Source organism: Pezoporus occidentalis, unplaced genomic scaffold, assembly GCF_034315485.1.
Source record: "Pezoporus occidentalis ecotype Australia unplaced genomic scaffold, CSIRO_AGI_Poc_V1 ctg183, whole genome shotgun sequence".
NCBI lineage: Eukaryota > Metazoa > Chordata > Aves > Psittaciformes > Psittacidae > Pezoporus > Pezoporus occidentalis.
This window is the reverse complement of record NW_026913673.1, coordinates 139,991-164,844: the sequence shown is the minus strand read 5'-3', so window position 1 is coordinate 164,844 and position 24,854 is coordinate 139,991. Positions and strand designations below refer to the sequence as shown.

The window sequence follows — 24,854 nt, the reverse complement described above, 5'->3', positions numbered from 1 at the left end:
GAAAAGACAGTGTTCTAGAAAGTTGCCAACTCAGAGGCTGAAAATGGTTCTGCAAGTGAAAATAGCGAATAATTAAACAAGAAGTCATGTTTCCAGTAAGCCTGTATCCAGCGTGCTGCTGCACGAGCGCCCATCGCAGTGAAGCTCAGCCAGCTTGGCCTGCCGGGGCCTTTGCCTCAGCTGTGCTCTGACAATTCAGTGTGACACCGGGCACCGCAGCGACTTCTGGAACCAATGCAGCGCCTCAGGAGCAGGGCTCCTCTCCAGGGCGCTGGTGCTGCTGAGCAGCTCTGCCCCATGCTCGCAGAGTGTTTGTGCCTTGCAAACGGGTCTCAATCTGGCAAAGCTCTTTCTTGTTTCAATGAATGATGAATTAAGTGAGAGCCTGAAGGGGATCTCCTTCTCTCACTGTGAAGTCACCGTGAAAATCAAGGGAAAGTCCAGGCTCAAACCTCTGCTCGATATGCAGAGACAAAAAAAAATCAAAGAGAGTCTAGTGTTTCAGGGCTGAATCCCTCCTTTTCCCTTTCTTTCTGCTCTGGAAAGGCTCAACAATGGTTTGCCCAGTACAAAGTTAAAATGAACATCTGGCAAACACAAACACAAATCGTCTGCTTTCCTTCCCGGCTCCAGAATTTATCTATCCTGGAAAAACAAACAAAACCCCCATTACTCCAAAGCTCCCTTTCAATGGAGTTGGAACTGTATGGTAAAAGCTCCCTTATATGACAGAAAAGAATCACTTCTCCAACGTTTTCTTCCAAAGGTTGTTTATTCATATGTTACATTATTAAATCTGTGACGTTTGAACATGAACAGCTCAGATCTGGAACATGAGGGCTTCCTGAGAAACCTGGAGGATTAATGACTCTCTAATGGCAGCAATGATAACACGAATGCAAGTATCCATGGCAAAAATGGGCACTTCAAGCCATGTCACTGCCTCCCAGAACAGCAACACCAGTGCCGGGTAAGTACAATGAGTAATTCTGGCCTTGAACACAGGCTGTGTGTTTAAGCAGACTGCTCTATAGGTAACAGCTGCCCAGAGACAAACACTCCAGCAGCTCCACGGAGAAGGGGCTCCTACGTGAGCTCAGCTTCAGTTTCAGACATTATAAAGCCTCCACAGAAAGAAGGTGCACAAAACCAGATTTTGTTAAATCCTGGTGTTCATGGATTTACTTGGATTATCTTCATTTCTGTTGGCACATCCTAGCTCTAGCAGCGATTTTTAGAAAGACTTATACTGAATTCTCACTTGAAATATTTTGTACAGTTAGAAAAGCAATAACCTCTTAACATAGGACATAAAGAGATCAAAATAATGGAATAGTAAATAACAATTTCTGCTTGATTTTTAAGTGCAGGGCACTTTTTTCTGTAACGGAAGCACCAGACTGCTTACGTTTCAGTAGTCCTTAAGGCTTTTCCTCCACCCGACTGCAATGCCTCAGTCCAAACCGATTCCCCACTTGGAAAGGACTTGCGCGCCCATCCTATGGCAAGTCCGTCGCTTCGGGAGATCAGTTACGTCTAACCTGCAGTCCCCTCCAGAATCCTGCTGCTGCTGCTCTGCGGCAGCGCAGAACCCAGGAAACGTGCTCCTGAAACACCCCTTGCTCATCCTCCCGGAGGATCGGCCACGCCGCTGGGCAGGGACACCCGGCGAACACTGACCCAAGGCTCACCTTTCCAGCCACATTACTGTGAGGACGAATAGTCTCTGGTTAGGAAACAAGCCTATCAAGTGTAGCCATAGGATGTTATGCCTGCACTGGACCCCATTCAAACTAGCATTGCATATGTGACCTTTTTTCTCCAGACAGTGATAGCTCCAGTTGTTTGGATGCCGCTACATAAAGGTGCTCGGTGAAGCGGTCAGAGATCCCTCTGGTTTTCTTGCAAGGTTTTCAGAGCGCAGAGCTCGCTGTAAAACTGACCTCTGCTCGTTAAAAACACGGTGTTCGCACTTCGACGGCGACTCCTCCACCGCCACCGGCCGCGCGCCGTGCCGCCGCCGGGCTACCACCGCCTCCTTCCCGGCGTACCTCAGCGCTGCTCTCACGCGGCTTCCGCCCGCCGCCATCTTGTTCCTGGCGGGTGGCGCAGGCCGGCGGGTGCCATGGACGCAGGTGAGGAGCGCTGGGGGAGCTCGGTCCGGCGGGGCCGCACGGGAGCCGGGGCTGGCAGGCACGGGGCAGGGTCTGAGCCCGAGCCCGAGCCCGAGCCCGAGCCCGAGCCCGAGCCCGAGCCCGAGCCCGAGCCCGAGCCCGAGCCCGAGCCCGCTTCTCCGGAGAAGGGGGCTTGGGGCGCGCCCCGTCCCGTCCTGCTCTGTTTCGGCCGGGCGCGGCCCCTCTGGCTCCGCTGCCGCCGTCCGTGACCGGAGAGGGCGCAGTGGTGGCCGTGAGCCTGAAGCCTTCCCGGAGCTCGGGCACCGCTTCCGCGGGTACCTCGACCCCGTTGTTGATAGGTGCTCATGTGAGGATTCAGCTGCGGATCTGAGAGCAAGAGGCCTCCAGGCTTCCTGCTGTTACCTTTTGCTTCACTATAAGCCAAGTGTCCGTGGGCATTCCTTCGTTCTGTGCACGCACTTGGCTGTAAAAACAAACCAGCCTCAGCATCTCCTAATGCAGGCCAAACGCCGATTGATGTAATGAAGGCTTTGCTAAATTAATCTGTATTATTATGGAGAGTTACTGCTGCTTCTCGTGTTTAAACACGTTTTCTGGTTTTGTGTGGCTCAAACCGAGAAAGTTTATTTCAAATCTGTGGTGTGGGTGAAATTCTTACTGCTTTTTATCAGATGACACGGGGAATCGACTTCGGTTCCAGCTGGAGTTAGAGTTTGTTCAGTGTCTGGCGAATCCAAATTACCTCAACTGTGAGTACTGGACAGTAACTATTGGAATGAGTATAGTAACCTGAGGAATGAGTATAGTTTTAATGTTGTTTATTATTACTGGGAATGTTAAACAGGAGGGAGAGGGCTAAACAAAGAAAAAGGAGTGGGTCTTTCACAGCGTAAAGGTGGTCTGTCAGTAATTTAATTTGTATTTCTAACAGGTGAGTTTTAAAAAATGTAAAATGTTTCATTACTCGAAATAAAAAATAATGCATCTACCTGGGGGATCAAAAAAAAAAGTTGAGGTGTGTAGTTAAAAAGTAATGTCAAGTTAACAGTGTTCCTGATCTGAAAACAGAATTTCAGACACAATACATAATGCCCTTCCAGTTTTTATGCCAAGTCAAAATTTTCTGTTTCAAAAAGCTGGTTTCTTCCTTGGTGTTTTATAAAAGATACATACTGTCAGGGTTGACATACAAATATATTTTTTCTGTTTCTTTCCTAATTTTTAATTATCAAAATTTGCTTGTAATCATGAAGTTCTGACCATTGTGCCTCTCTGTAGTTTTGTGAATACTTATTCTTCAAGGCTGACAGATTTTTTTTTAATGCATCTGTAACCAACAGTTCTTTATTTGTCATTTCAGTTCTTGCACAAAGAGGCTATTTCAAAGACAAAGCTTTTGTAAATTATCTTAAATATTTACTTTATTGGAAAGAACCTGAATATGCAAAATACCTGAAGTAAGTGTTAAAGTCACTTTGGTTTCTGCATTTTAATGATTTTGTTTACTTTCTGTTATGTACTGTACAGCAGCATGTCAGTAATTGATTTCCACCTGTAACCTTACCTTTGTCTTCCCCGCTGTGTTTATATGCATCATAAATTTTCCTGTTTTCCAACAGTGCAGATGTAGCAATAGAAACGAATAGAAAACTTGTCTTTCAGGGGTTGTGCATGGAATCTTCCCTTTGCAGCCTTCATCTGCACTTTGGCATTTGTTGAACATAAAACTATTGACCGTTATGGTAAAGAACTACTTCAGTTAGGCCCAGTAAATACATGTTGAGAGTAATTCTGCATTGTTGATGCTTACATGAAACAAACGATGTCTTGCATTTTTGTGAGTATGCAAACTCCCTCTTGGTCGTGTTCTTTGAGTTCTGGAAATGGATATTGTAGTTGTTACATATTTGCTTTAGTGAAATCTAGCCATTAGAAAAGCTACTCTGAGCAAGTATGTATATACATTTATAAGCTGTTGGTGGACTTCTTGTTTCCTAGCCTAATACTGAAACTACTGAGTTACAACGTGTAACAGTGGAATATGTACAGTCTTTGGTGTTCATCACATACATAACAGAACTGAAATAAAGAACTGCAGAATTTCTGGAGACTCCAGTTTTAATGCATCTCGCAAAAAACTGTATTAAAGGGCCTCTATTTTTAATGCAGGTATCCTCAGTGTTTGCATATGTTAGAGCTGCTCCAGTACGAACATTTCCGCAAAGAACTGGTGAATGCTCAGTGTGCCAAGTTCATTGATGAGCAGCAGATTCTTCACTGGCAGCACTATTCCAGGAAAAGAATGCGCCTCCAGCAAGCACTTGCAGAGCAGCAGCAACAGAACAACACCTCTGTAAAATGAGACCATGTGGGAGCATGTTGATGAGGTGACTTTGTCAACTTGAGTGCTTAGGAGAGGAAGGAGCCCTTGTGTAGTTTGGCTCTCGGGGGTGTACATTTCATTGTTTTATTTATTGACTTTTTAAACATTTCATCTTGTTTAAAAATCCAGGACTGATAAAACCTCTGCAGTTTATTTTGGAGCATGGACAATTTTGTAAGAGCATTACTGCAATTATCGATTCCTTTTGATTTTGAAAAAGAAATCTGACACTACTGACATTTAAATAACTAAAAGTGTAGCTCAGAAGTCTGTTCTTAGGCATTTTCCCTAGAGAATAATGATGTATTTTAAGTGTGACTAAGAACTCCGCCGTGTACTACTTTCTGTAACTGCAGGATGAGCAAAGTTCAAGTAATGGTGTTCTACAAAATCAAAATTGTGGATTTTTGCCTTGAAACCAACCTGAGCTATTACTTGTTATTTTGGTTTACCTGGTAATCCTTGTTGCTGGGGGTCATATAGAAAACAAAGTGTGACAAGAGGACTGCAGGAGTGGAGCAGAGATAAGTAATAATAAACTTTGCAGATACTCAGAAGGAAATAGGCTGTAGCTGTGTCTATTCCATTACAGTCAGCTTACTTTAATCTTGGCTTTCTGCCAGTGAAGTAGTGGCTGCTCCTGGTTTCTCTACAGGATGTGTAGTAAAACCAATTTGTGTTATACAAAGGTGTACATGCTCTAGCAGGATTTGAGAAGCATTTGTCATTTATTCCTGTGTAGTTTGTATTGTAAGAACACAGATATTAGCAGTTTCCAGGGGTTTATATTTCATAAGTGACACCAAGACTTGTTGGCCTTCAGCTTATCATACTTAAGACTGAACAAATAAACCAGTAAACATTTTGACATTCAGTAGCTTCAGCAGCTATGTGAATTCAGATTTACGAAGAATAAGGATTTTTTTTGTTTTTCCAACCCCCTACCCCTTACTGTTAAAGGTATAATAGCAGTTAAGCCTTTCTCTTCAATAACTGTAGGCTGCACTCTCCATTTTTAACATGAGCACAGCTCCTTTGAAAGGAGACTGTTCTCAAACTCAAGTTTATTTTAACATGAAAAGAAAGATACAGGGTTTTTTTTTTTTGCAAGATTTCAGTGGAAGGTTGGGACCTAGAATTTAATTATATTTATCTTGACTAGTCAGAAGTAATTAACCATAAAAGTTTTAAGAAAGGTTAAGGATTCCTTGAAAGGACGCCACAAACAACTTGAGATGAATGTCTTCAGAAATGATTGACTACTGGAGGACTTAGTCTTCAGTAAACAACATACGCACAAGCTCTGCTTTAAAACATTCTTCTTCAACCAGCTTCTGAGGCTGAAATAAAAGTTAAGATGCTTTAGGGGGAATTCAAAACCGCGTTCTAGACTACAGCTATTTGTACTTACTAACATTAGCCATACTCCAGCAATTGTTTTTCTGGGGAGGGTGAGGTGGAACAAGCAAGGTAGGAATAACTGGAAAATGCCTGAGGGTTTTGCGGCCTTGGAAGAGGCATTTCTGAGAAAGTAATTGTTAATTTAAATAGATGGACAAGTTAAAACTTGAGCTGCACTCCATTTGAATCAAGAGTATACTGCAGATAGCTTCACTCCTGTAATTTAGCATTTGGATTTGTTTTAAATTTGAGGAGCTGCAAGTCAGGAAACTAACAGTATATTGCTAACAATTTTCTCTACCTCTCAACCACTGCATGTTAAATTTACCTATTGCATTTTTGTTTATTATAGAAAACGTTATGCTGAAAGCACAGTGGCTTTCTCTTGAGGAACTATGTGAGGCAGAAAATGTGCAAGGGGGGGAGCAGAATTGTTCCTAGTTGTCTGCTCTTTTTAAAGAAGAGAGGTATCAGACAACATACGTTACTAATTCATTTACAGTCGTAAGTTCCTGCCAGATTCCCATTTGAATGCCTGTAGATCCAGAACATACAGTATATCACTTACTGTTCCATATTTAAGTAGTGTAGGCACTCCTGTTAATTTCAGATTCTTCCTGAATTCATTGTTGGGGTCTTTCCAGCTGTTCAGGAAGAAAGGGTTAACAGCTTGTAGAGGTGCAGTTAAAATTCCTTCAAAAGGATGACTCATAACTACCTCACCCCCCTTCTCAGAGCAAACATGCAGATACATCACATTAGGGATGTGAACTCAAAACCAGTGCTTCATTCCTTGCGGAAGAGCACAGTTCAGTGACTTGTTCCAACAGGTTAGTTAACCTCTAGCCCAGAAACAGCAAAATTGTACTGGTTGTTGGTTTTAAAAGTTACTTACTAGGCTCTGTCTCCTACTAGGCAGTAGATGAATACAGACTCATCAGGCATGTTATGAAGTTCTTTCCTCACAACTGGTTCAGCTGGAAAATAAAATTTTAAGAACTCAATATATTGATACTTTCATCATGCTACAGAATGGCACAGATCTGCCCTGATCAGCAAGCATGCTAACAAACACACAAAGATCTGTGTTTTGTTTCCTCTGGTTATCCGTGAGCTGTGCAGAACTCAGTTCAACCTTGAAGGGACTTGTCTTTACAGCATGTTACATCACTTACCATTCAGTGCAACGCGGCCAGCAAGGGCAGCGCAGGCTGCACCCATTACCTTTAGCTAGCCTCACACCTCGGTGGGACTCCCGGCCGCGGCAACTGCGGCGAGGGCTTCAAACCGGAACTCGGCCCAGGCCGCTCCGATCCCCGGTAACGGAGGCCGGGTGGCTGAGGCCGTTTCGCGCCGGGCGCTGCGCGGGGCTAGGGCACAGACGGCACGGTCCCCGCGGCGAAGAGCGCGAGGCCGCCACAGCGGTGGCTTGGCTGCTGTCGGGGCCTCACGAGGGCGAAGGGCGCTTCCCCAGAACCGGGAGGGTGACGTCGCGCAGGCCTCACCCGTCACGCAGTCCGGGCACCAGCTCTTGCCCTCGGCATCCTTGTCGCCGCAGAAGAGCGCGAAGATGGGCCGGCCGTGGTAGCGCTGCGCCGTCTGCACGAACTCGGGGTACCCGCGGACCTGCTTCTCCTCCCAGCCCATGGTGCCCGAGGGACGCGGCGGGGCGGGGCGCGGGCTCCGCCTCGCCCCGGGCGGTGGTGGGGCGGGGCCCGGGCTCCGCCTCGCCCCTCGCCGGCCGCCGTACTTCCGCGCCCTTCCCGGCGTTCCCTGTGGCGGCGGTCGGCAGGAGCGGGTTTGAATAGCGTCGCGGTAGGTGTCACCGCGGGCTTAGGCCGCTCCACCGTCCGCCCGCCCGCCCGCTTTCCCGCAGCGCAGCGCGGGGCGGTCCCCGGTGCCCGTCTCGGCCGTCCGGATGCCGTGGGGGGAGGCGGAAAGTGGGGCGGGCCGGGTGTGGGCTGTGCGGCTGGAGCCCCCTCGCAAGGGGCGCGTCGTGCGAGGCCCGAGGACAGCTGCGGCGAGGTGAGGAGCAGAGGCAAAGCCTCAGTCGCTTTAAAGAGTTTTAACAGCGTTACGTGTCGGGTCCTGCTCGTTTTCAATTGCCAGAGCGGATGAAGGAGACGCGCACCTGGCTGCCGCCACGCATCGCCCTTAGCTTAAACCTCTGCAAAACTTTAGGCACGAGCATGCCCTTGTTCTGCTTTCCTTTGACATTGATGGTTTTTGTACAGACCGTGTACCTGGAGCAGTGCCTTAAGCTGTCGTGCTGATCTGTTTTCTTAACTGTGCAGTATGCTATTTCCCTTTTAGGTGCATAATAGCTATAAAGTACTGCAGCAATCTTGTGGCTCACGATATGAGCCTCATTGTCTGTAGTGGTGCTCCTCAGCTCTCTGTGGTGGTATGTAAAAGAACGATATAAATTGTAAAATTTACTTTAAATGACAGGATTTGGTACCATCCATGTGAGTGCACGCTGTGCTTTTCATGCCTTGGGGGTGCATGACCTGGGATTGCTTTTGAAAGGCAGAAATAATGTTTGATTCTTCTTATGTTTGTAGTTGTCATTGTAAGGAAAAGACAGATAATTGGAATTTCAGCATCAACCCTGTGTGATGGGACCAAGCAAGGCAACTGTGTCTGATGCTACATTTGCAATCGCTACCCAGCTCTACAGGAATGAAGCAAAGGCTTTACAAACACAGGTATTATTTGACTTCTGCAGCGATGCTGAATCGGCTTTCATTTGTGATTGTTACAAAACGATGACTATGACCGAGATTGACGCTCACTAGCAGGCTGTCTTCATACTTGCTTTCATGATGCTCTCATACATAATCTTCACACTACCTTTTTGTGAGGGTATAGACCAGTAACCACGTCTGTAAATATAATTTATAAGATGATCTAAATGCTTAATTCAAAATAATTTTGAATAATGGTATTTGTCCGAGTGGATGGAATACCTTGCGTGCATTGAAGAAGTACTGTCACAGCAGAATGCATTCTAGTATGAAAGAACATTTGTTTTCCTTACTTTTCGACACTATAGGCACATCCCCTGTGGAAAGTGTCCTGTGTAACATTAGATTTGTTTGTTATTTTTTTTTTTTTTACACTTTGGAACAGCTCCAGTTCAACAGAAATGTTCCTGCAGCTCCAGAGAACCTGGCTCTCCGATTCTCTAACCCCCGTCCAATTATAATAGAAAAACTGAAGGCATCCAATAATCAGAGAAATCTCAGTGGAAGTGAGGACCCCAGCATGAGAAGCTCTGGCATATTTTCAGTGGTATCTGAAGAGAGACTAAAATTGGCTATTCAGCTAGCCAAAAGGGACATAAAACGAAGACAACTTGAAGAGCAAGTGAAACAGCAAGTATTTGGAGATGCTGCCAGTAAACCTCTGTTGGCCCAACAGCAGAAGGCTGAAGTATTTGAAATCTCAGAAAATAAAAATGCACTCAAGCCTCAGACTTGCTTGAAATATCAGCAGAAGCTTGGTCAGGCATCCAAAGTGGAAACTACCACCTCTGGTGCTAAAGTTTATCTCTATACACCAAATAAGGGAATGCTAATACCAGCTGGTCTGGGCTCTCCACCCAGTCATGGCACAGGGCCAGACCCCAAGCCAAGCATCAACAAAAAAGAAGATAAAAACATGCAGGAAGTCCGACGGCTGCACAAGGAGCTGAGGAACTATGTCCAGAAAATCGAAGAATTGACAAAAAAAGGTAAGACTCAACAACAGTCATGTGGTGACAAGGCAATCGTTTACTACCTCCCACAAGTAGATGCAATGCCCAGCTAATCTGTGAGTAATGGCTACCTTCCTTCCCAAAAAAGTCCATTTTTGTTATTGCTGAGCATGGTGTGGAACATGCCTTTGGTCAGTTGGGGTCAGCTGTCCTGGTCATGTCCCCTCCCAGTTTCTTGCACACATCCAGGCTGTGCACTGATAGGATATAGTGCTGTGCAAGTACTGCTCAACGATAGCCAGAACACTGTGGGGCTATCAACACTTTTAGTCATAAATCCAAACCAGCAACATACTGGTGACCGTGAAGAAGACCAACTCCATGGCAGCCAGCCCCAGTGTACACCGCATTGGTTCTTTTGTAATAACTACTTGAAAGTTTTAACTGTTCCTAACTTTGACTGCTTTACCTCCACTGCTGTCATAAAACTAAGAGGTTGTATTGCTTTGGAAGCTATAACTAACAGGCTATATTATATAAGAATGTTTTGTCAAATTCTAGATAGAAACATGATGTAGAGTTAAAATAACTAGCTTGTATTACTGCTCAAGGGAGCCCTGCAAATATGATACCTTGTGTATTGGTTCTGCATGAAAGAGGCTTATTGCTAAACTTCGTTTGTTCTCATGTCTTAATCGGGATTTTTGCAGGTTAAATTAAGACATAAAACTTTTTCATTTCATGCTTTTTAGGTGGAGAGAGAGAAATTTTAGATCCTGATAAAGAGCAGCGAGTTTGCGCTAGGAGACGGGAGCAAGCTGCACGGTCAGCTCGGGTGCTTTATGTGCTCCAGCAACAGGTAAGAATCAGCATTTTGAATTGGGATGCATAGTAGTTAGCTTATTGTGATGAATTTGACAGAAATGAACTGAAACAAGAGAAATTTGATCTGCTTATCTCTGAACTTCCATAGCATTCTAGTTTAGATCTGAATGGTGTCGCTAATTTCTCTTATGACTGGACAGAGATGAGCATCGTTGCTGGAAAATTTAAACCTGGACTCGGACATTATAGTGAAGATTAATTGTTCATTTATAGACACGGAACTCATTCTGACTGACTTTCCCCTCTTCCCCTATTTCTTGATAAACAGGTAAAAGAAATTCAGGATGATTTAGAGAAACTGAGTCCTCATAAAGTCAAACATACGAAAAAGGTAAGATGTAATTATCCTTCAGGCTGTGAGTAATTGAGAGGAAGCTTTCTAGCTAATTGAATTTGTCTAGGGTACGCCTGAGCCCTCCCTAGAAGTGAGATTCTCTTTGTATCTTGCACCTTTCATCTCATTCTCACAGAACTATGTCTCACTTGGTCTGATACTGCCTTTGCTGCTTCCCTCTTCTCCTCGGTTCTTGTCCATCTACAGCAAACCAAAGAGGAAGGCTCTTGGTCTGCTTTTATGTGGCTCCTAATTCCTTCTTCATTCCAATTCCTTTTCTGAATAACGCTGGGCTCTACTCTTGCCTTTTTCTAACTTTCCATTGATGTCAGTCTTGTCAGCCCCTTTGTGCTTTTCTTCTCTGATCAGCATCTTTCAGAAAGATAGTACTGAGATTATGCCTGTTCTTTGGCCAGTACTGTCCTGTTGTTCTCTTGTGCTTTTCCAATACATGTATTTTATTCTGTAATAAAAGGCGGAGGAAGGAGAGTGTTCTATGTGCAGTTGTTGCACATCAGGATCAAGCCCATGACTATAGTACTCTGTTGGCATAGGTAGTGGAAACATCTGAATGCATTATAACCAGGCTATTTTATCTGAATACGATACTTGATATGAGTACTCATATGTAGTACTTCAGTAGGTTACTTAAATGCCTGTTTTATTTTGTCTCACAAATGCCCTCATATCCGTCAGAGTTATTGCAAGCCTGAGTGTTTCTCCATGTAATATTGGTGACAGTTCTTCAAATAATATCAATATTCATAGAAACTGTAGCTATTAAAACGTTTATGTTTCATTTTCCAGTCTCGAGCAGTATCCAGGTTGGCGGCAGCACACAGAGGAGCTGTACGAGCCTTGCAGGCATTTGCCAATCAGTTTACAGATCAAACAGAGCAGCAGATTCCTACCCACTACAAGGAACTGGGCAATCTCATTCGACAGCTGTCCCTCTGTTCTTCCAAACTAGAAGTGGATTCTTCCATTTCTGATGTTATCCTAGATATTTTGCTGCAAGTTGAAGTAAGAAAAAACTCTCTGTTTTTGTTAAGGCAGAAAAGACAGTGAAATACAAAACTGTAAATTGTGTTGTGTGTTCATGAATGGCAGAATATTGAACTGGGGTTTGGGAGGTTTTGCTGTTAGTTTTTTGGGGGGGGGGTTGAGGCTGTATTTTCACATCTATAAATGTGTAAATGTGTTCCTAAGTAATGGTGGTGTAAAATAGACTTGCATCCTAAACATGGAAGCTACCTGATGCCGCCCTTGTTGATGCCCTTCAAATGCCTTTTGTTAGTGATATCTGATGTCTTAAAACATGTTGGTATAATAGAAAAGTTCTGATTCACATTTCCTGCTGTAATTCCTACCTACAAGACTTACTTTTTTTTAAAGTAAGAGCCTATGGAACCTGAACTGTTATAAAACCAGTATTTTAATTAACTTGAAAGCAACTGATACCATAGTCATAAGATATTTTCCTTAAAATATTGTTCTAACTGTAAGAGCTGTGTTTTTATTTTTATTGTTCTGCACTGCTTATGAAAACAGTAACAGTGCTGACTGCCTGGGAATTGCAAAGGAGGTAGGATTCTTTGAGTTTGGACTTGTCATTGGAAGACATGTCTGTCTTCCCTGAGCTCTCTGGGCTTTTGTCGTTTTTCTTTGGTTTTGTCTGTAGCCTTTGTGTACGTTTCTTTTTGAACATGCGGTAAGCAGATAATTTGCTGGGGGTCAATTGTAAATACAAAACCACAAGTCTTTTCTGTAAGGTTTAAGCTTTTCCTTCTTAAGGAAGAAGCTTCTGCAGGAACAAGCTGTCAGGAATAATCGCTACCACAAAAAACAGAATTACACCAAAAAAGTTCCAGCTACTTAGAATCTCTGAATTTTCTGTCTCACTATTACATCAGTTTTACTGAGAGAGTAATTAACATTCTAAATATATGGTGCAGGCTCTAGATTCACTGCTGGAAAAGAAACGAACGCCCCAAAAAATGAAGAAGTGTATTTCATCATCTCAGGGCAAATCTCCAAGGAACACTGAGACATTTCCATCCAGAAAGCAGCTTGTATCTCCAAAAGGGGAAAACAAACGTCTCGTTTTAAAGGGACAACGCAGCCAAGAACCTAGAAAACCTCCAGCTGCCAGGAGTCTCTCAACTGGTTTGTATTTTGAATTCTAAAATACATTTTTATCAGTTAAACTTGCCACCTCTGCTCAGTTTTGTAGTATGTTAGGTATTGTCAGTCAGAAGTGCATGACAGCTCATATGCAGTCCTCAGACTCACGCAGCATTGTTAGGCATTTTTTCAGCTGTTCTCTGAGAACGTCAACCTGCAGGTTTATAAGCCTCCTTATAACTGTGTTGTGATTATTATCGTGTTCTGCCTGGTTTTCTCCATTTCTTTTACTGTGGGTTGAACTTGGATTGGCTTTCCACAGGTATACCTACATTGCAGTTTACAAGCTGACATTAATGATGCATACAGAATATTTCCAAATACCTACCTAGATAGTACTGTGTCGATACATTATTCTGGAGTTGCTGACTGTTAGCAAGTCTCCAACAAAACTATTGTTGCTTAACTGTTTACAGTGAAAAGATTAACTTGAGTCTTGGTTCAGAATTTCCTTGATTTGTGCAGTTTTTCTACTTTTGAGGGGGGTGGCTCTGTTTTATTTTTGCCAGTTCATGTATATTAATGTCTTCTGCCCAGTAATCACAGTTTCAGTACCTAGAGACACATTAAGTGATTGTTAAGCTGAAGACACTGTTTTTTTTTCCACTATTAGTTTGCCATGCAACCATTTCAATGATTTGTTTATTGAAAAATAAAATACTTTGTTTCTTTAACTTCATATGTGAAAGGACATGGGCTTTATTCTTTCTCGTGGTGTTAGAGATAAATTTACCACCTGAAGTATTTTGACACCTCATGTAAGCCATTGTAGCTTCTTACATTGTTACGTAACCTATATTAATTGGTTTTCTTCTTTAGGGTGTCATTCTCATACCTCATACTGATTTTTTACTAGAATAGTATTTCTTTCTACCCCTAGGAAAGGACAAGAAGTATGCTTAGTTGAAAACTTGTTTTTGATACATGTTGCAAATATTTCAGCAGTTCAGAAGCCAAGCAGTTGTGCTCGGATATTGCACAATAAATTCCAAGAAGACAGTAAACCACCTGCTCCAGAGAAAAATGCCACTTCACACGGAAGCACAGAGGCATTGCTGAGAGCTAGAGCTATGAAAAAAGATCCCATGCTTGAAGGTGTCCCATTGAAGAAGAAAGGTGTGTTATTACCTGCAAAATCACAGGTACAGAAGTCATGAAACAATTTATGCTTTTTCTACTTCTCTTCTGGGATTTGTTGTATAATGGAAGACACTGTCCAGCTTTGCACTTGCTCACAACCTTTTTATGCCGATCTAGGAGGCAGAGAGGGATAAACTGTGTCATCTGCCTACAGTATTTCTAGTAGCCATGACTATTTTATCAGATGTTTTATGAAAGTAGTGTTACTTTGCTTGGAAAGGCACTGTACAACGAGGACCAATGAGTAACTGTGTTAGCAAGGAAAACTGTTACCAAAACTATTTTCATGTTTGAAATTAGCATGGTTATTTTTCAGTTTAAAAACTGGAATACTTTCCTCTTATTGGTCATTCTCTGTCATGAAAAATGCAATCAGTGGTAATGTTGTATTAATATTAATGTTGGTATGAGGAGATAAGTTGGGCAAATTTAGAATCATAGAATCATACAATAGTTAGGGTTGGGAAGGACCTTGAGATCATCAAGTTCCAACCCCCCTAAACTCACACTCACACCTCACACTAAACCGTATCACCCTAGGCTCTGTCCAGCCTGGCTTTGGGCAACCCATTCCAGTGCCTAACCACCCTTACAGTAAAGAACTTCCTCCTTATATTCAGTCTAAACTTCTCCTGTTTGAGTTTTAACCCATTACCCCTTGTCCTATCACTACAGTCCCTAATGAAGAGTCCCTCCCCAGCATCCCTATAGGCCCCCTTCAGATACTGGAAGGCTGCTATGAGGTCTCCACGCAGCTTCTCTTCTCCAGGCTGAACAGCCCCAACTTCCTCAGCCTGTCTTCATACGGGAGGTGCTTCAGTCCCCTGATCATCCTCGTGGCCTCCTCTGGACTTGTTCCAACAATTCCATGTCCTTTTTATGTTGAGGACACCAGAACTGCACACAATGCTCCAGGTGAGGTCTCACAAGAGCAGAGTAGAGGGGCAGGATCACCTCCTTCAACCTGCTGGTCACGCTCCTGTTGATGCAGCCCAGGATACGGTTGCTTTCTGGGCTGCAAGCACACACTGAAGCCGGCTCATGTTCAGTTTCTCATCAACCAACGCTCCCAAGTCCTTCTCCACAGGGCTGCTCTGAATCTCTTCTCTGCCCAACCTGTAGCTGTGCCTGGGATTGCTCCAACCCAGGTGTAGGACCTCGCACTTGTCATGGTTAAACTTCATAGGGTTGGCATCAGCCCACCTCACAAGCGTGTCGAGGTCCCTCTGGATGGCATTCCTTCCCTCCAGGGTATCAACCGAACCACACAGCCTGGTGTCATTGGCAAACTTGCTGAGGGCGCACTCAATCCCAATGTCCATGTCAGTGACAAAGATGTTGAACAAGACCGGTCCCAACACCGATCCCTGAGGGACACCACTGGTTACTGGTCTCCAGCTGGACATTGAGCTATTGACCACAACTGTTTGTGTGCGGCCATCCAGCTAGTTCTTTGTCCATCGAGTGGTCCACCTATCAAATTGACGTCTCCAATTTAGAGACAAGGATGTCATGTGGGACATTTTACTTCATGGTTACAGAAATTATAAAACTTCAGTGCAAATTCTGGTTTCTTTTTAAGTCCTTGCAAGCAGCCAGGGGCTTCTGTAATAGAAACAAGTGAGTTCTTTACAGAATATTTCAGGGTCTTAAAAAAAAAAAAAAAAAAAGGAACTTTTGCAAATAGTTTGTGAATTTGTGGGGCCTTTTCTGTTGTTTTTTTTTGTTTGGGTTTTTTTTTGTTTGTTTTTTTTGTTTTGGAGCATTTTTGAGGTTTTTTTTTCATTATTATTAAAGGCCTACCCCCCCTTTTTTTTTCCCCCTTAGAGTATCGCCTTCAGCTTGAAAATCAGATTACTACTGAAACATAGATGTATATGTATGTAACTTTTACTGCTTCCCATATCTATCCATGCAGCTGGTGAGCAGGAAGGTTAAACATTGCAGTAATTCATACTGAGGGGACGAGTCTAAGAGTCCTTGTAGTAAATACAAATATGGTGATATTTTATTTTCATGGCTGAACAAAATGTTATTGTGGAAACCTGTTTGGAACTATTCCAAGTTAATGTCAAATATAAGCGTGAAAATCTGAAAATAAGTTTTTTCCCATGAAGGGCAACATTGGAAATCTTGGAACTGTTTGCAAAGATAAGAGTTATAGGATTAAGCATATGTTCTCTTCAGGCACAGTTGTACTTCCCTTTAAGTCGTGTCAACTGTGCAACAAAGCAAGTAGGCAGGACTTCAAGACAAATTCTGAAGCAGAATGTAAAATACTTTAAAAATTCAACAACTGGAATATGTGTTTTTTATGTGCTTGTGTTTATTTTAAGGGAACACCAAAATCTCTAAAATCAAGAGAGATACAGCCTCAAGGAAAGCATGCCCGATTTCAAGAGACAACTATAGCTTTCCAGCTAAAAGAGAACAAACAACTTGCTAAGGGGAGTAGAATACCCTGCATGCCTCCAAACCCTGCACACCCAGCTGTTACACCTAAGCGGTATGTTCACAGAGAAGTAGAACCTGTCTTTACCCTGCTTTCCTGTGGAAATGCTGCTGTATCTGTACTAGTAAGTGGGATGGATTTGGCCTGGCTGTCAGGCCATAAAGGCAGGCGGCACAGCACAGGTTGCTGCCTGCTAGTTGTATGCTTCCCCCAGTTGGCACAAAGTAGTCTTGTACATACAGCCTGGGAAGAGCCATTGCTTTATGATTTTTTTTCTGGATCAGGTGCAAGTATTGTCTCAAAGTCACCTCCAAACTGTGCTAGGCAGGGCATTGACTGAAACACGCAGTATGCAGAATGGATATTCACAGCACCATGCTAAGAAGGGAAATATTTCCCTGTTCCAAAAAAGACAGAGTATATATCTTTGTCCTAGCCAGTAATAGAGTGCAGGCTTATTTATTTTAAGCTATGTTTGTCATACTGGACCAGGACTCCCCATACTAGTTTTGGAACTACTGTCTGTGGCAATTGGAGCAGGAGATCCACATGCTGATCTAGCTGCTGGATCTGTACTAAGAAGTGTGCACGGTAAGACAAGGAGCCTGTGTTCCAGGCAGTGTTTGTGAGTAGTCATGAAGTTGCCTGTTTGCCAGTAGCAGAAATGTAACTCACGATCCCTGGTTCTCAGTAGAATTTTCTGGTGTATATGGTGTTAAAGTCACCATTAATTTTGTCTCTAAAGTGTTTTGCAAGTTTTCTAAACTAATATTCAGAATCACATTATTTCATTCTTCAGTTGTTAAAATGTCCATTTTGTAATTCTCTACACTGCTGTTTTATTTTTCCAGACTAGCATGACCTGAAGCAGAAACTTCAGGAAGAGTGAAGGTTCTCACTGGCCTTAGCAGTGGAGAACTGAAAAAAATACAAAAGTAGTTATTTGATTTGAAGAACTAATAAATGATGTCAGATGTGACGTCATCTCCTCACCACTCCACCAGTCCCCAGAAAAGGACATTTATGTGGGTTTTTTTAAAGTTCCTGTTGTCATACCAAGTTTCAGGATGGCATTGTCATTTGTTCTTTTTTGCATAGGTCACGGAGTGCTTCTCCAGCCCAGTACGCAAACAGAGCTGAGAAGGCAGTGCAGGAGCCCTTAGAACCTCTGTTAGAGAGGACACAGGTAGTACAGTCAAGCTCATGCCACTGTTTGCAGGATGCCTTTAGAGCTGAAAAAAGATTTATATAGGGGCAGCACAGTATCTTTTCAACTTTTCAAATCGTATTTATGTAGTCAACAGAGTTTTGGACATTTGGAGAGTGTATTTCCATTTCAGTGTGTGGGCCTTGAATGGAGTAATGGACTTCGGCAAAGCTGTGTTAAATTTTCCTTTTTTTTTTTTTTTGTTAGCTTCTTATCAAGTAGATGCATTTTTAAATTGGTTTTGAGTGGTTGTAACAGTCCCATGCTGAACGTGACTGAACTTGATAAGATTGGCTCAGTAATTCTTATAATACCATATTTAATGACTAAATAAATTTGGACTAGTAATATTAATGACTAGTCTCTCCTTGGAAACAAACTGTCATTTGAAGGATTCTTCATTTATAAACCACCTTTTAACTCGTACATATGAGAGGGTGTATTCTATCTGTATGTCATAGAGTAAAGCTGTTTGACATTTAAGATGACTTTTAATCTTTGCCATATTGCAGAATGCGTCTGGAAGTGTATTACTGATTTGCCAGACTTAGCAATTTCAACTTACATAAGCCATATCTTTAAAAATGTGCCTTCTAAAGTATTGTTTGGTAACCACATACAATATGAAACAATGAAAAAGCTCTTTCTAACATTATCTTCTTTTTTTTTTCCTTTTTTTTTCCTTGATGTGACCTTGAATGAATGCAGTTGCTTAAGGGAAAAGATGTTTTCTTTTAAAGTAATATAGGTAAATGAATAATGAAATTGCTAACTGGCAAAATTGGACATATCTGAAAGCTACAGCTGTAGCCTGGATCCTGTATGTTTACTTTTGACCATCTGGAGCTGCTCTGAGGCTGTTCCTGTATGAGGAGTTAAACGTGTGTGTAGTGTTTTGTAAGATGAGGGCCTTTGCTTCACTTTATTGAATTCCTGGGTGATCTCTGAACCTGTAATAGTTTTGTCTTCTATTTGGGAACAAAGTTGTGTAGCAAGCGTTTTCCATATTCATTGGTTTTATTGGTTTTATTGGTTTTATTGATTTGGCTTGTTGTATGGGTCGAAAATTTATTTGGAACTTCATTGAAAGGAAAAGTTGAATGGTAATTGGATTATTTCCATGAGCTTCTGAAAGAAATGTTCTTTCTCCTCAGTTGCTTGGGGCTTTTTTGGTTGGGTTTTTTCCTTTCTTTCTTGCATTGCAGGGGGGGATTGTTTTAGTTTTATTGGTTGGTTTGGTTTGGTGGTGGTTTGTTTTTTTGTTTTGTTTTAATAGCAGGTTGCAGCAAATGCAGATATTCTGAGTAAAAAGCTATTGGATGATCTTTTGGAAGATACTGCTCAGGAACTGCGGAGTATGGAGCAGCATGAGCGACTCCAGAGCAATGCTCTGCCTGTGGCTGACACTCACAGTCTGGAGTCAATGTTGGAAAGAATGGAAGAAATTGAAGTAAGATTTTTCTCTCTTGGGTGGTCTCATTAGTGCTAATTTCTAGTTTACTACCCATAAGTTGTAATAACTGTAAATATCAACATTCTTAAATAAAGCAAGGTCTGACTGGGTCAGTGCCTCAAATGAAAGACTTGGAAGGAGTTTGGGCTTCCAGCAAAACACTGTGAGAATGGAAGAAGGTTTTCCCTAATGGTTTTATTGCTAGCTTTAGAGCCCTTAGACCTGAGTTTGCTTCCCAGCTCAAGACTTTATGGCTTGGGTAATATGTGAATGAGACAATCAGTATGGTGATTATGTTGATTGTCTCCCAGATTGGAAAGTATTTGAATATGATTTTTTTTTTTGTGTGCTCTGGGATCCCAGTATTCCAGGAGCATGAGCATCTTGAGGAAATACGCTCTGACAATTCAGAATATTTCACAGGGCAGCATGGGGAAAGTTGGACAAATACATGGTTATCTGTGCCCTTATTTATCCATCTTTCTGTGTAAATATAATGAGGTTATAATTTCCTTGACTTAAAGCAATAAATGAAAAAGTTCATTAATTTTTTATCAGCTTTCCCACAGTTTCTGGTTCAAGTCCCATTTCAACCTTCCTGTTCAGTGAAATATATTGTAATGCAGATCTACAGAGCTTAGTGCCATTTGCTTCTAGAGATCTATTTGTAACTTGGAAGCATGAAGTTTACATTGTGTAGTGTCTTTATCATATAAGGCACTTAAGCACACATTTGATTTCTCTGTTGGTAGTAAGGCAGGAATGCCTGAGGGCTCTTCTGTTTTTTGGCTAGCTGCTGTTGAGCTGAAATGGGAACAGTTGTCGTGCTACTGACTAGTTACATCTTCCAAGTATGGCATTTTGAATGAGAGGAGTATCTGTGATTTCACACCCCTACTGCTTTTGTGTGTTAACTAGGCAAAATAAGCCTACTTTGACCACAGAGGATCATGACCTGCTTTCTGATTGCGTCAAAACAATCAGTACAGCTGAACTGCTAACTGTGTTAATTGATGGAATTTGTATGTTCAAAACCAGAGATACCAGGAGGCTGTACGCAGGAGATTCACCCACATTGTCTACAGTGATTTGGAGTTCTGGGCCCAGGAAGACAAAATGGGTAAGTGTCTTTTTAATACAACTTGTTTTTTCTGTAATTTATATCTTTAAATTAATATATTGTGAAGTAAAAATAATTTGATTATGTATGGTCAAATAACACCATCCAGACACATTTTTTTACTATAGGTACTCCTTTCAGAGGACTATTTCTAAAATCTAGTTCTAAAATCAGTATTGTAATGGGGAAGAATTTCTTCTGAGAACTGGCTGCCATTTTCTAATTGCCTTTGTTGGGGCTGCATTTAGGTGGAAAACGCTGCTAGTGCAATTTACCTGAAGGATAGGAATCTTTAACACATTCTTCCAATCATCAAGTAACTTTGAATGTTGTCCCTTTTCTAGGCTTTTGCATTCCTTAGCTTCTATGCTTTCTACTAAAATGTAATGATTTTCATGCAGTGAAGGTGATATTCCATAGGTACATACACTCCAATTCACTACTTGAATTTACTGCAGAGGACAGCTAGTTTACTGTCTAAATCTGAGGCCTAATCCTAAAGCCACTAAGGTCTAATCCTAAAGCCACTTTACTTGTTTTCTTGTTAAGCCCTGCATGATTTGTCTGTCTTCAGTTTTGAGATACTGGCAAATCTGTAAATCTTAATCTTGAGAAGAGTATTTAGTGTGTCCTCATTTGACTTGATTTCTTTGAAACACCATTAATTACTTAGCAGTAATCATTTTCATGCTAATGATTTCCAAACTAGAGTTCACAGGCTGAGGTGAGGTATGAAGTCTCTGTCTTGCTGTCAATTTGCTTAGGCAGGAGCAAATAGATACTTACCTTCTAGTTTGCTTCTCCTATTTCTTCCCTTTCCCCCCTTTATTTTAATAAACTATTGGTTTAAATGGTTTAGAGTTCAAGAGTAAATGTTAGGTAAATATTAAGATAGGAGTGAACCCATGACAGTTTAATGTTTTTCTGGGAATACATAATTGATAATATTAAATTACTTAAGCTTAGAAGATTTTTCTTGTTCCTTATTCCTTTCAAGTGATGATGATACTAGTTTTAGATCTTGTAGTGTACATGCAAGTTTAATTTTTACAGCCTCAGAACATCTGGTCTTTTCCTCTACAGAATTCACTCTCTAACATGCTTCAGCAAAAAAAAATTAATCCTTGAAAGAAAACTGTGATTTTGATGCTCCCAGTTCACATTAACCACATTTTTCTTGCTTGTTTTTATTGGATAGAAAAATAAATGAAACAATGTAAAGTCCTTCAGATGAAAAACAACTAACTTTTCACATCAATTTTTAATTGAGAAGGACCAAAGTAATACTGGTTGGAAATTGTTCACCAGTGAAAGGTAGCATTCCAAACAATAGCTTGATGATTCCATACATAACTGTATATACTTTAATATTGTTTGCCACAGTGGCATGCTAATAAGAATGACTTATGCTGCTTGTTTTTCCCCAGCCTTCTGCTCTGCTCTTTATCTTACTATTAGATTGAGTACAATAGTGAAGCTACACTGATATTTTTTTTTCAGCTGAGTATCTGATCACATACTGACTTTAATGGAATGGTGTTGTTTTATACCAGTTGGAAAATCTCAGAATAAGACTGGTGAAGGCTTAGCCCAAATCTTGTTGGATTTTTTTTCCCATGTCTTGGATTTACTGCCAAGCTCAATACATTACACTAGTTTTAGAGTGGTATTTTCGCTCTTCAGTAGAAGTGCCCACTGACACAACAAACTGTACTAAAGGTAGGGTTTCTAAAATGCCCAGCTTTAATACACTGAACTCTTGGAAATTCTACATTGAACATCCATATTAGGATGTTCAGTACTTTACTTATCTGAAAGACTTTCCCTTAAAAGAAACAAAAGTCTTTGTGAGGACCTACCTGCAGTAAATGTACTTTTTCTCTTCCAAAGAAACAATTTGAAATGTTATTTTCTTCCTTCTAGAACAGCAAATTGCATCAATTGCTGACAGAACTGCATCTCCTCCTCCAATTCAAATAACCACAGTAACCAGATGCACAGAGCCAGAAACCGACATTTTATTTGAAAAACCTTTTGATGGCAAGTAAGTAGAATATTTGGCCCTGCCCTAGGCTGTGGTGTATATCAGCTGTGTGTCTTCATTACTTTAAAGTTGTTGTTACTGTTTGAAGAGATTTTCTGGTCATACAAAAAGATACTAGAAATCTAGTTCTGGCTTAATAACTATTTCATTTTTCCAGTGGTACTGATGAAAACAAAGAAGCAGAGGAGCAACTGCAATCTGGAAATGACATTCTGCCACCCTTGACTTGTAATTCTCTACAGAAAGAGGGCTGTGTGTCTCTTTCTGTGCCAAAACATATGCTCCAGAGCATCTTGGATTATAACAGCAGATACACGCATCACTTAAAGCTTATTTCCCATGAGGCAGTAGGCAGTTTCAATCCATGGCAGATTGCTGAGAGGTATGTGAAGTATCTTTGTGTTTCTGATGTGAATGTATCAGCTGCTGGACAGGTTTTTCTGTCCTTCGGTAGCATTGAAATCAGTAATACAGCTCATTTGAGTGGCATTTGGCATCTGCATTAGTGTTTCCCAGAACAGGTCCTGCAATATTTGAGATTATTTGCCTGCGTGAAGTTGATCATGTGTGGTGATGGTTTGCCCAATTAGGCAGAGGTTTTAGTAACTGTGGTTAGACCACTCCATTTGAATCTCCCTGAAATATGCCTTGTCAGTTCTCAGTACTGTCATTCTGCCTTCTAAACTGTACTCCTGTTTGCAGTTGGTGTGATGATGGGTAGTTCAAGGACTGGCACCTTCTTGGGATTGGCAGATGAATGAAATGGCAGTAATTTCTCCTGACAGCTGAATTCCACTGTTGCTATGTGATACGCGGTGTTCCTTGGAATTAAACTCCAATGCTGTACAGCATGCTTCATTGACTTATCCTTACCACCAGAGGGCATTACGAATCTTTTTCCGTAAAACGCTCCTGTGCCACGGTCAGAAGATCTTAGGAAGACTAACAGACTAACTTATGGTATTTTAGAATATATGCAAAACTGAAGAGCGGTTTTCAAGAGGCCAGTAAGCAATTGGGTTCTTACACTAAAATAGTTTTCCCTTCTGTAACATTTGTTACAGTGCTCCAGAGATCACTGGAAAGTGAAATTTCTTTGCTCGCTTTTTTCTTAAACTTTATTGCTTTCAGTAAGGCCTGGTTCGGTGGCAGCTGAAATCAGTAAGAAGCTTCCTATTTGCTTCAGTGGCCTTTGGATGAGCACCACAGCATGTCAACTCTTATTCCTACAGCAGGATGAGTATCTAAGAGCTTGAAAAAACAAAACAACTGAGATCTCTTAACACTTTAACTCAAAGTGTGTCCTTTCCTATGACCCAGACTGAGGATAGAATTTCTGTCATCTTATGCAACACACATCAGAACATGTATCACCTATTTTCTTGGGCTAAACAGTAGAAAGCACGAAAAAACATGGATATTTGCCTTTTGAAATTGGAGCATTTGTAGCAGTGGAATGAATGCCTGGAATTTGGAAGTTTACTTTCTGAACCTTTTCCTTTTCCTCTCCCTCAGTCTTGCAGAGCAGTTAACAGAAGAAGCCCTGTGTGATGTGGCAGCAGAGCTGCAGGATGTCTGTGAGGATTATGCAGAAGCTGTATTCACATCCGAGTTTTTGCAGCCAGAGCAGTAAAGGCTTTCAGATCTGCCCCATTATCAAGTGTAACGTTAGCCTCGGTTGTAATGGTCTTATCAGATGATGTAATTTTTGTGCTTTTTAGAAATCTGTGGGATTCTGTTCAACAAAGGAATTGAATCCGTAAAGGATTCACCTGAGGTTTTTATAAGACCATTATCATAATGTTTTCCTTTTCAGATTTTGTTATACTGCATTTGTCAGGACCTTTGTGTTTTTAGCCAGTGTTTCAACAGAATGAAGTAAACTGTGGTAGGTAAAGTTTATGTATTTTGATAAGAATACTGATCTGTTTGTATGCCTGTATTCATTCATTTTGATGTACGATTTTCTTAATAGAATAAAATACTGGGAGAACGACTGGGTTCAAGCAATGTCATCGACTTAGCTGTACTGCGCCTCAGTTTTCTGCTTTAAAGTGGAGAGAATCTGCCTTATCTACCTCAGAAGGGAGCTGTGGGGTTGTTTAGTGCTCTTAGTTAAACTAGTTGAATATATCTGATAGTTGTGTTGGAAGAATGAAGCATCACTGGTATCTCTAAAGCCAAGATGGAACAGTCCAGAGTAAAAGCTGTTTAATTCGCTGTTTAGGGCTTTCAGAATCATGTGAGAAACATGTTGTCTGACCACCACACTTAGCATATATGCTAGGGTTGGTTCTTTTGAGGACGTGGCTATCCAAAGGAAGGATTTTCATGGCACAGCATTAATTTGATGTAAACACTTGTCGCTCCTCATGCTCACAGGCCACCAGCCTGATTGGACTCTTGCAGTCAGCTT

General features: G+C 41.7%; 4 protein-coding genes across 9 annotated transcripts in view; 3 read left to right on the top strand and 1 right to left on the bottom strand.

Moving 5' to 3' along the window:
• The first annotated feature begins 2,047 nt into the window (after positions 1-2,047).
• Positions 2,048-5,395, top strand: MED31 (mediator complex subunit 31). The gene is made up of 4 exons (XM_062615619.1): positions 2,048-2,135; positions 2,807-2,884; positions 3,496-3,592; positions 4,305-5,395. Exons 1-4 carry the CDS (start codon positions 2,126-2,128, stop codon positions 4,495-4,497), a joined length of 378 nt encoding a protein of 125 aa, XP_062471603.1. The 5' UTR covers positions 2,048-2,125; the 3' UTR covers positions 4,498-5,395.
• Positions 5,396-5,562: 167 nt separating this feature from the next.
• TXNDC17 (thioredoxin domain containing 17) lies at positions 5,563-7,623 on the bottom strand. The gene is made up of 4 exons (XM_062615620.1): positions 7,425-7,623; positions 6,815-6,896; positions 6,488-6,563; positions 5,563-5,858 (listed from the first exon to the last, which is right to left on the bottom strand). Exons 1-4 carry the CDS (start codon positions 7,564-7,566, stop codon positions 5,790-5,792), a joined length of 369 nt encoding a protein of 122 aa, XP_062471604.1. The 5' UTR covers positions 7,567-7,623; the 3' UTR covers positions 5,563-5,789.
• Positions 7,624-7,676: 53 nt separating this feature from the next.
• KIAA0753 (KIAA0753 ortholog) lies at positions 7,677-24,462 on the top strand. Of its 6 annotated transcripts, none has more exons than XM_062615613.1 (15): positions 7,677-7,734; positions 8,484-8,627; positions 9,052-9,655; positions 10,372-10,478; positions 10,773-10,835; positions 11,646-11,861; positions 12,794-13,004; positions 13,965-14,164; positions 16,499-16,668; positions 17,713-17,800; positions 19,098-19,271; positions 20,313-20,394; positions 22,318-22,438; positions 22,596-22,820; positions 23,954-24,462. In XM_062615613.1, the coding sequence occupies exons 2-15, from the start codon at positions 8,538-8,540 to the stop codon at positions 24,069-24,071; spliced, it is 2,469 nt and encodes an 822-aa protein (XP_062471597.1). In that variant the 5' UTR covers positions 7,677-7,734; positions 8,484-8,537; the 3' UTR covers positions 24,072-24,462. The 6 variants fall into 6 exon arrangements, 5 of the variants coding, with proteins under 5 accessions (XP_062471597.1, XP_062471598.1, XP_062471601.1 ...); XM_062615614.1 differs by lacking the exon at positions 7,677-7,734 and having other exon boundaries at positions 8,307-8,627; positions 23,954-24,100; positions 24,255-24,462; XM_062615616.1 differs by lacking the exon at positions 7,677-7,734 and having other exon boundaries at positions 8,308-8,627; positions 13,968-14,164.
• The window catches only part of PITPNM3 (PITPNM family member 3), a 72,656-nt gene continuing 72,079 nt past the window's right edge, over positions 24,278-24,854 (top strand). Inside the window, exon 1 of the mRNA XM_062615605.1 lies at positions 24,278-24,341. The gene's annotated coding sequence lies outside the window, so the exon portion shown is untranslated. The remainder of the gene's footprint in view (positions 24,342-24,854) is intronic.

What these genes read in the sequence shown, in the direction of transcription:
- TXNDC17 (XM_062615620.1), bottom strand. Translation starts at nt 7,566, where the DNA reads ATGGGCTGGGAGGAGAAGCAGGTCCGCGGGTACCCCGAGTTCGTGCAG. An exon ending in GTGCCCGGACTGCGTGACGG is followed by an intron (nt 6,897 to 7,424) that starts GTGAGGCCTGCG and finishes TTTATTTTCCAG; the next exon opens with CTGAACCAGTTGTGAGGAAA. An exon ending in CACTACTTAAATATGGAACA is followed by an intron (nt 5,859 to 6,487) that starts GTAAGTGATATA and finishes CTTTTATTTCAG; the next exon opens with CCTCAGAAGCTGGTTGAAGA.
- KIAA0753 (XM_062615613.1), top strand. Translation starts at nt 8,538, where the DNA reads ATGGGACCAAGCAAGGCAACTGTGTCTGATGCTACATTTGCAATCGCT. An exon ending in TGCCAGGAGTCTCTCAACTG is followed by an intron (nt 13,005 to 13,964) that starts GTTTGTATTTTG and finishes CAAATATTTCAG; the next exon opens with CAGTTCAGAAGCCAAGCAGT. An exon ending in GGCCCAGGAAGACAAAATGG is followed by an intron (nt 20,395 to 22,317) that starts GTAAGTGTCTTT and finishes TCTTCCTTCTAG; the next exon opens with AACAGCAAATTGCATCAATT.
- MED31 (XM_062615619.1), top strand. An exon ending in GAATCCAAATTACCTCAACT is followed by an intron (nt 2,885 to 3,495) that starts GTGAGTACTGGA and finishes TTGTCATTTCAG; the next exon opens with TTCTTGCACAAAGAGGCTAT. An exon ending in GAATATGCAAAATACCTGAA is followed by an intron (nt 3,593 to 4,304) that starts GTAAGTGTTAAA and finishes TTTTTAATGCAG; the next exon opens with GTATCCTCAGTGTTTGCATA.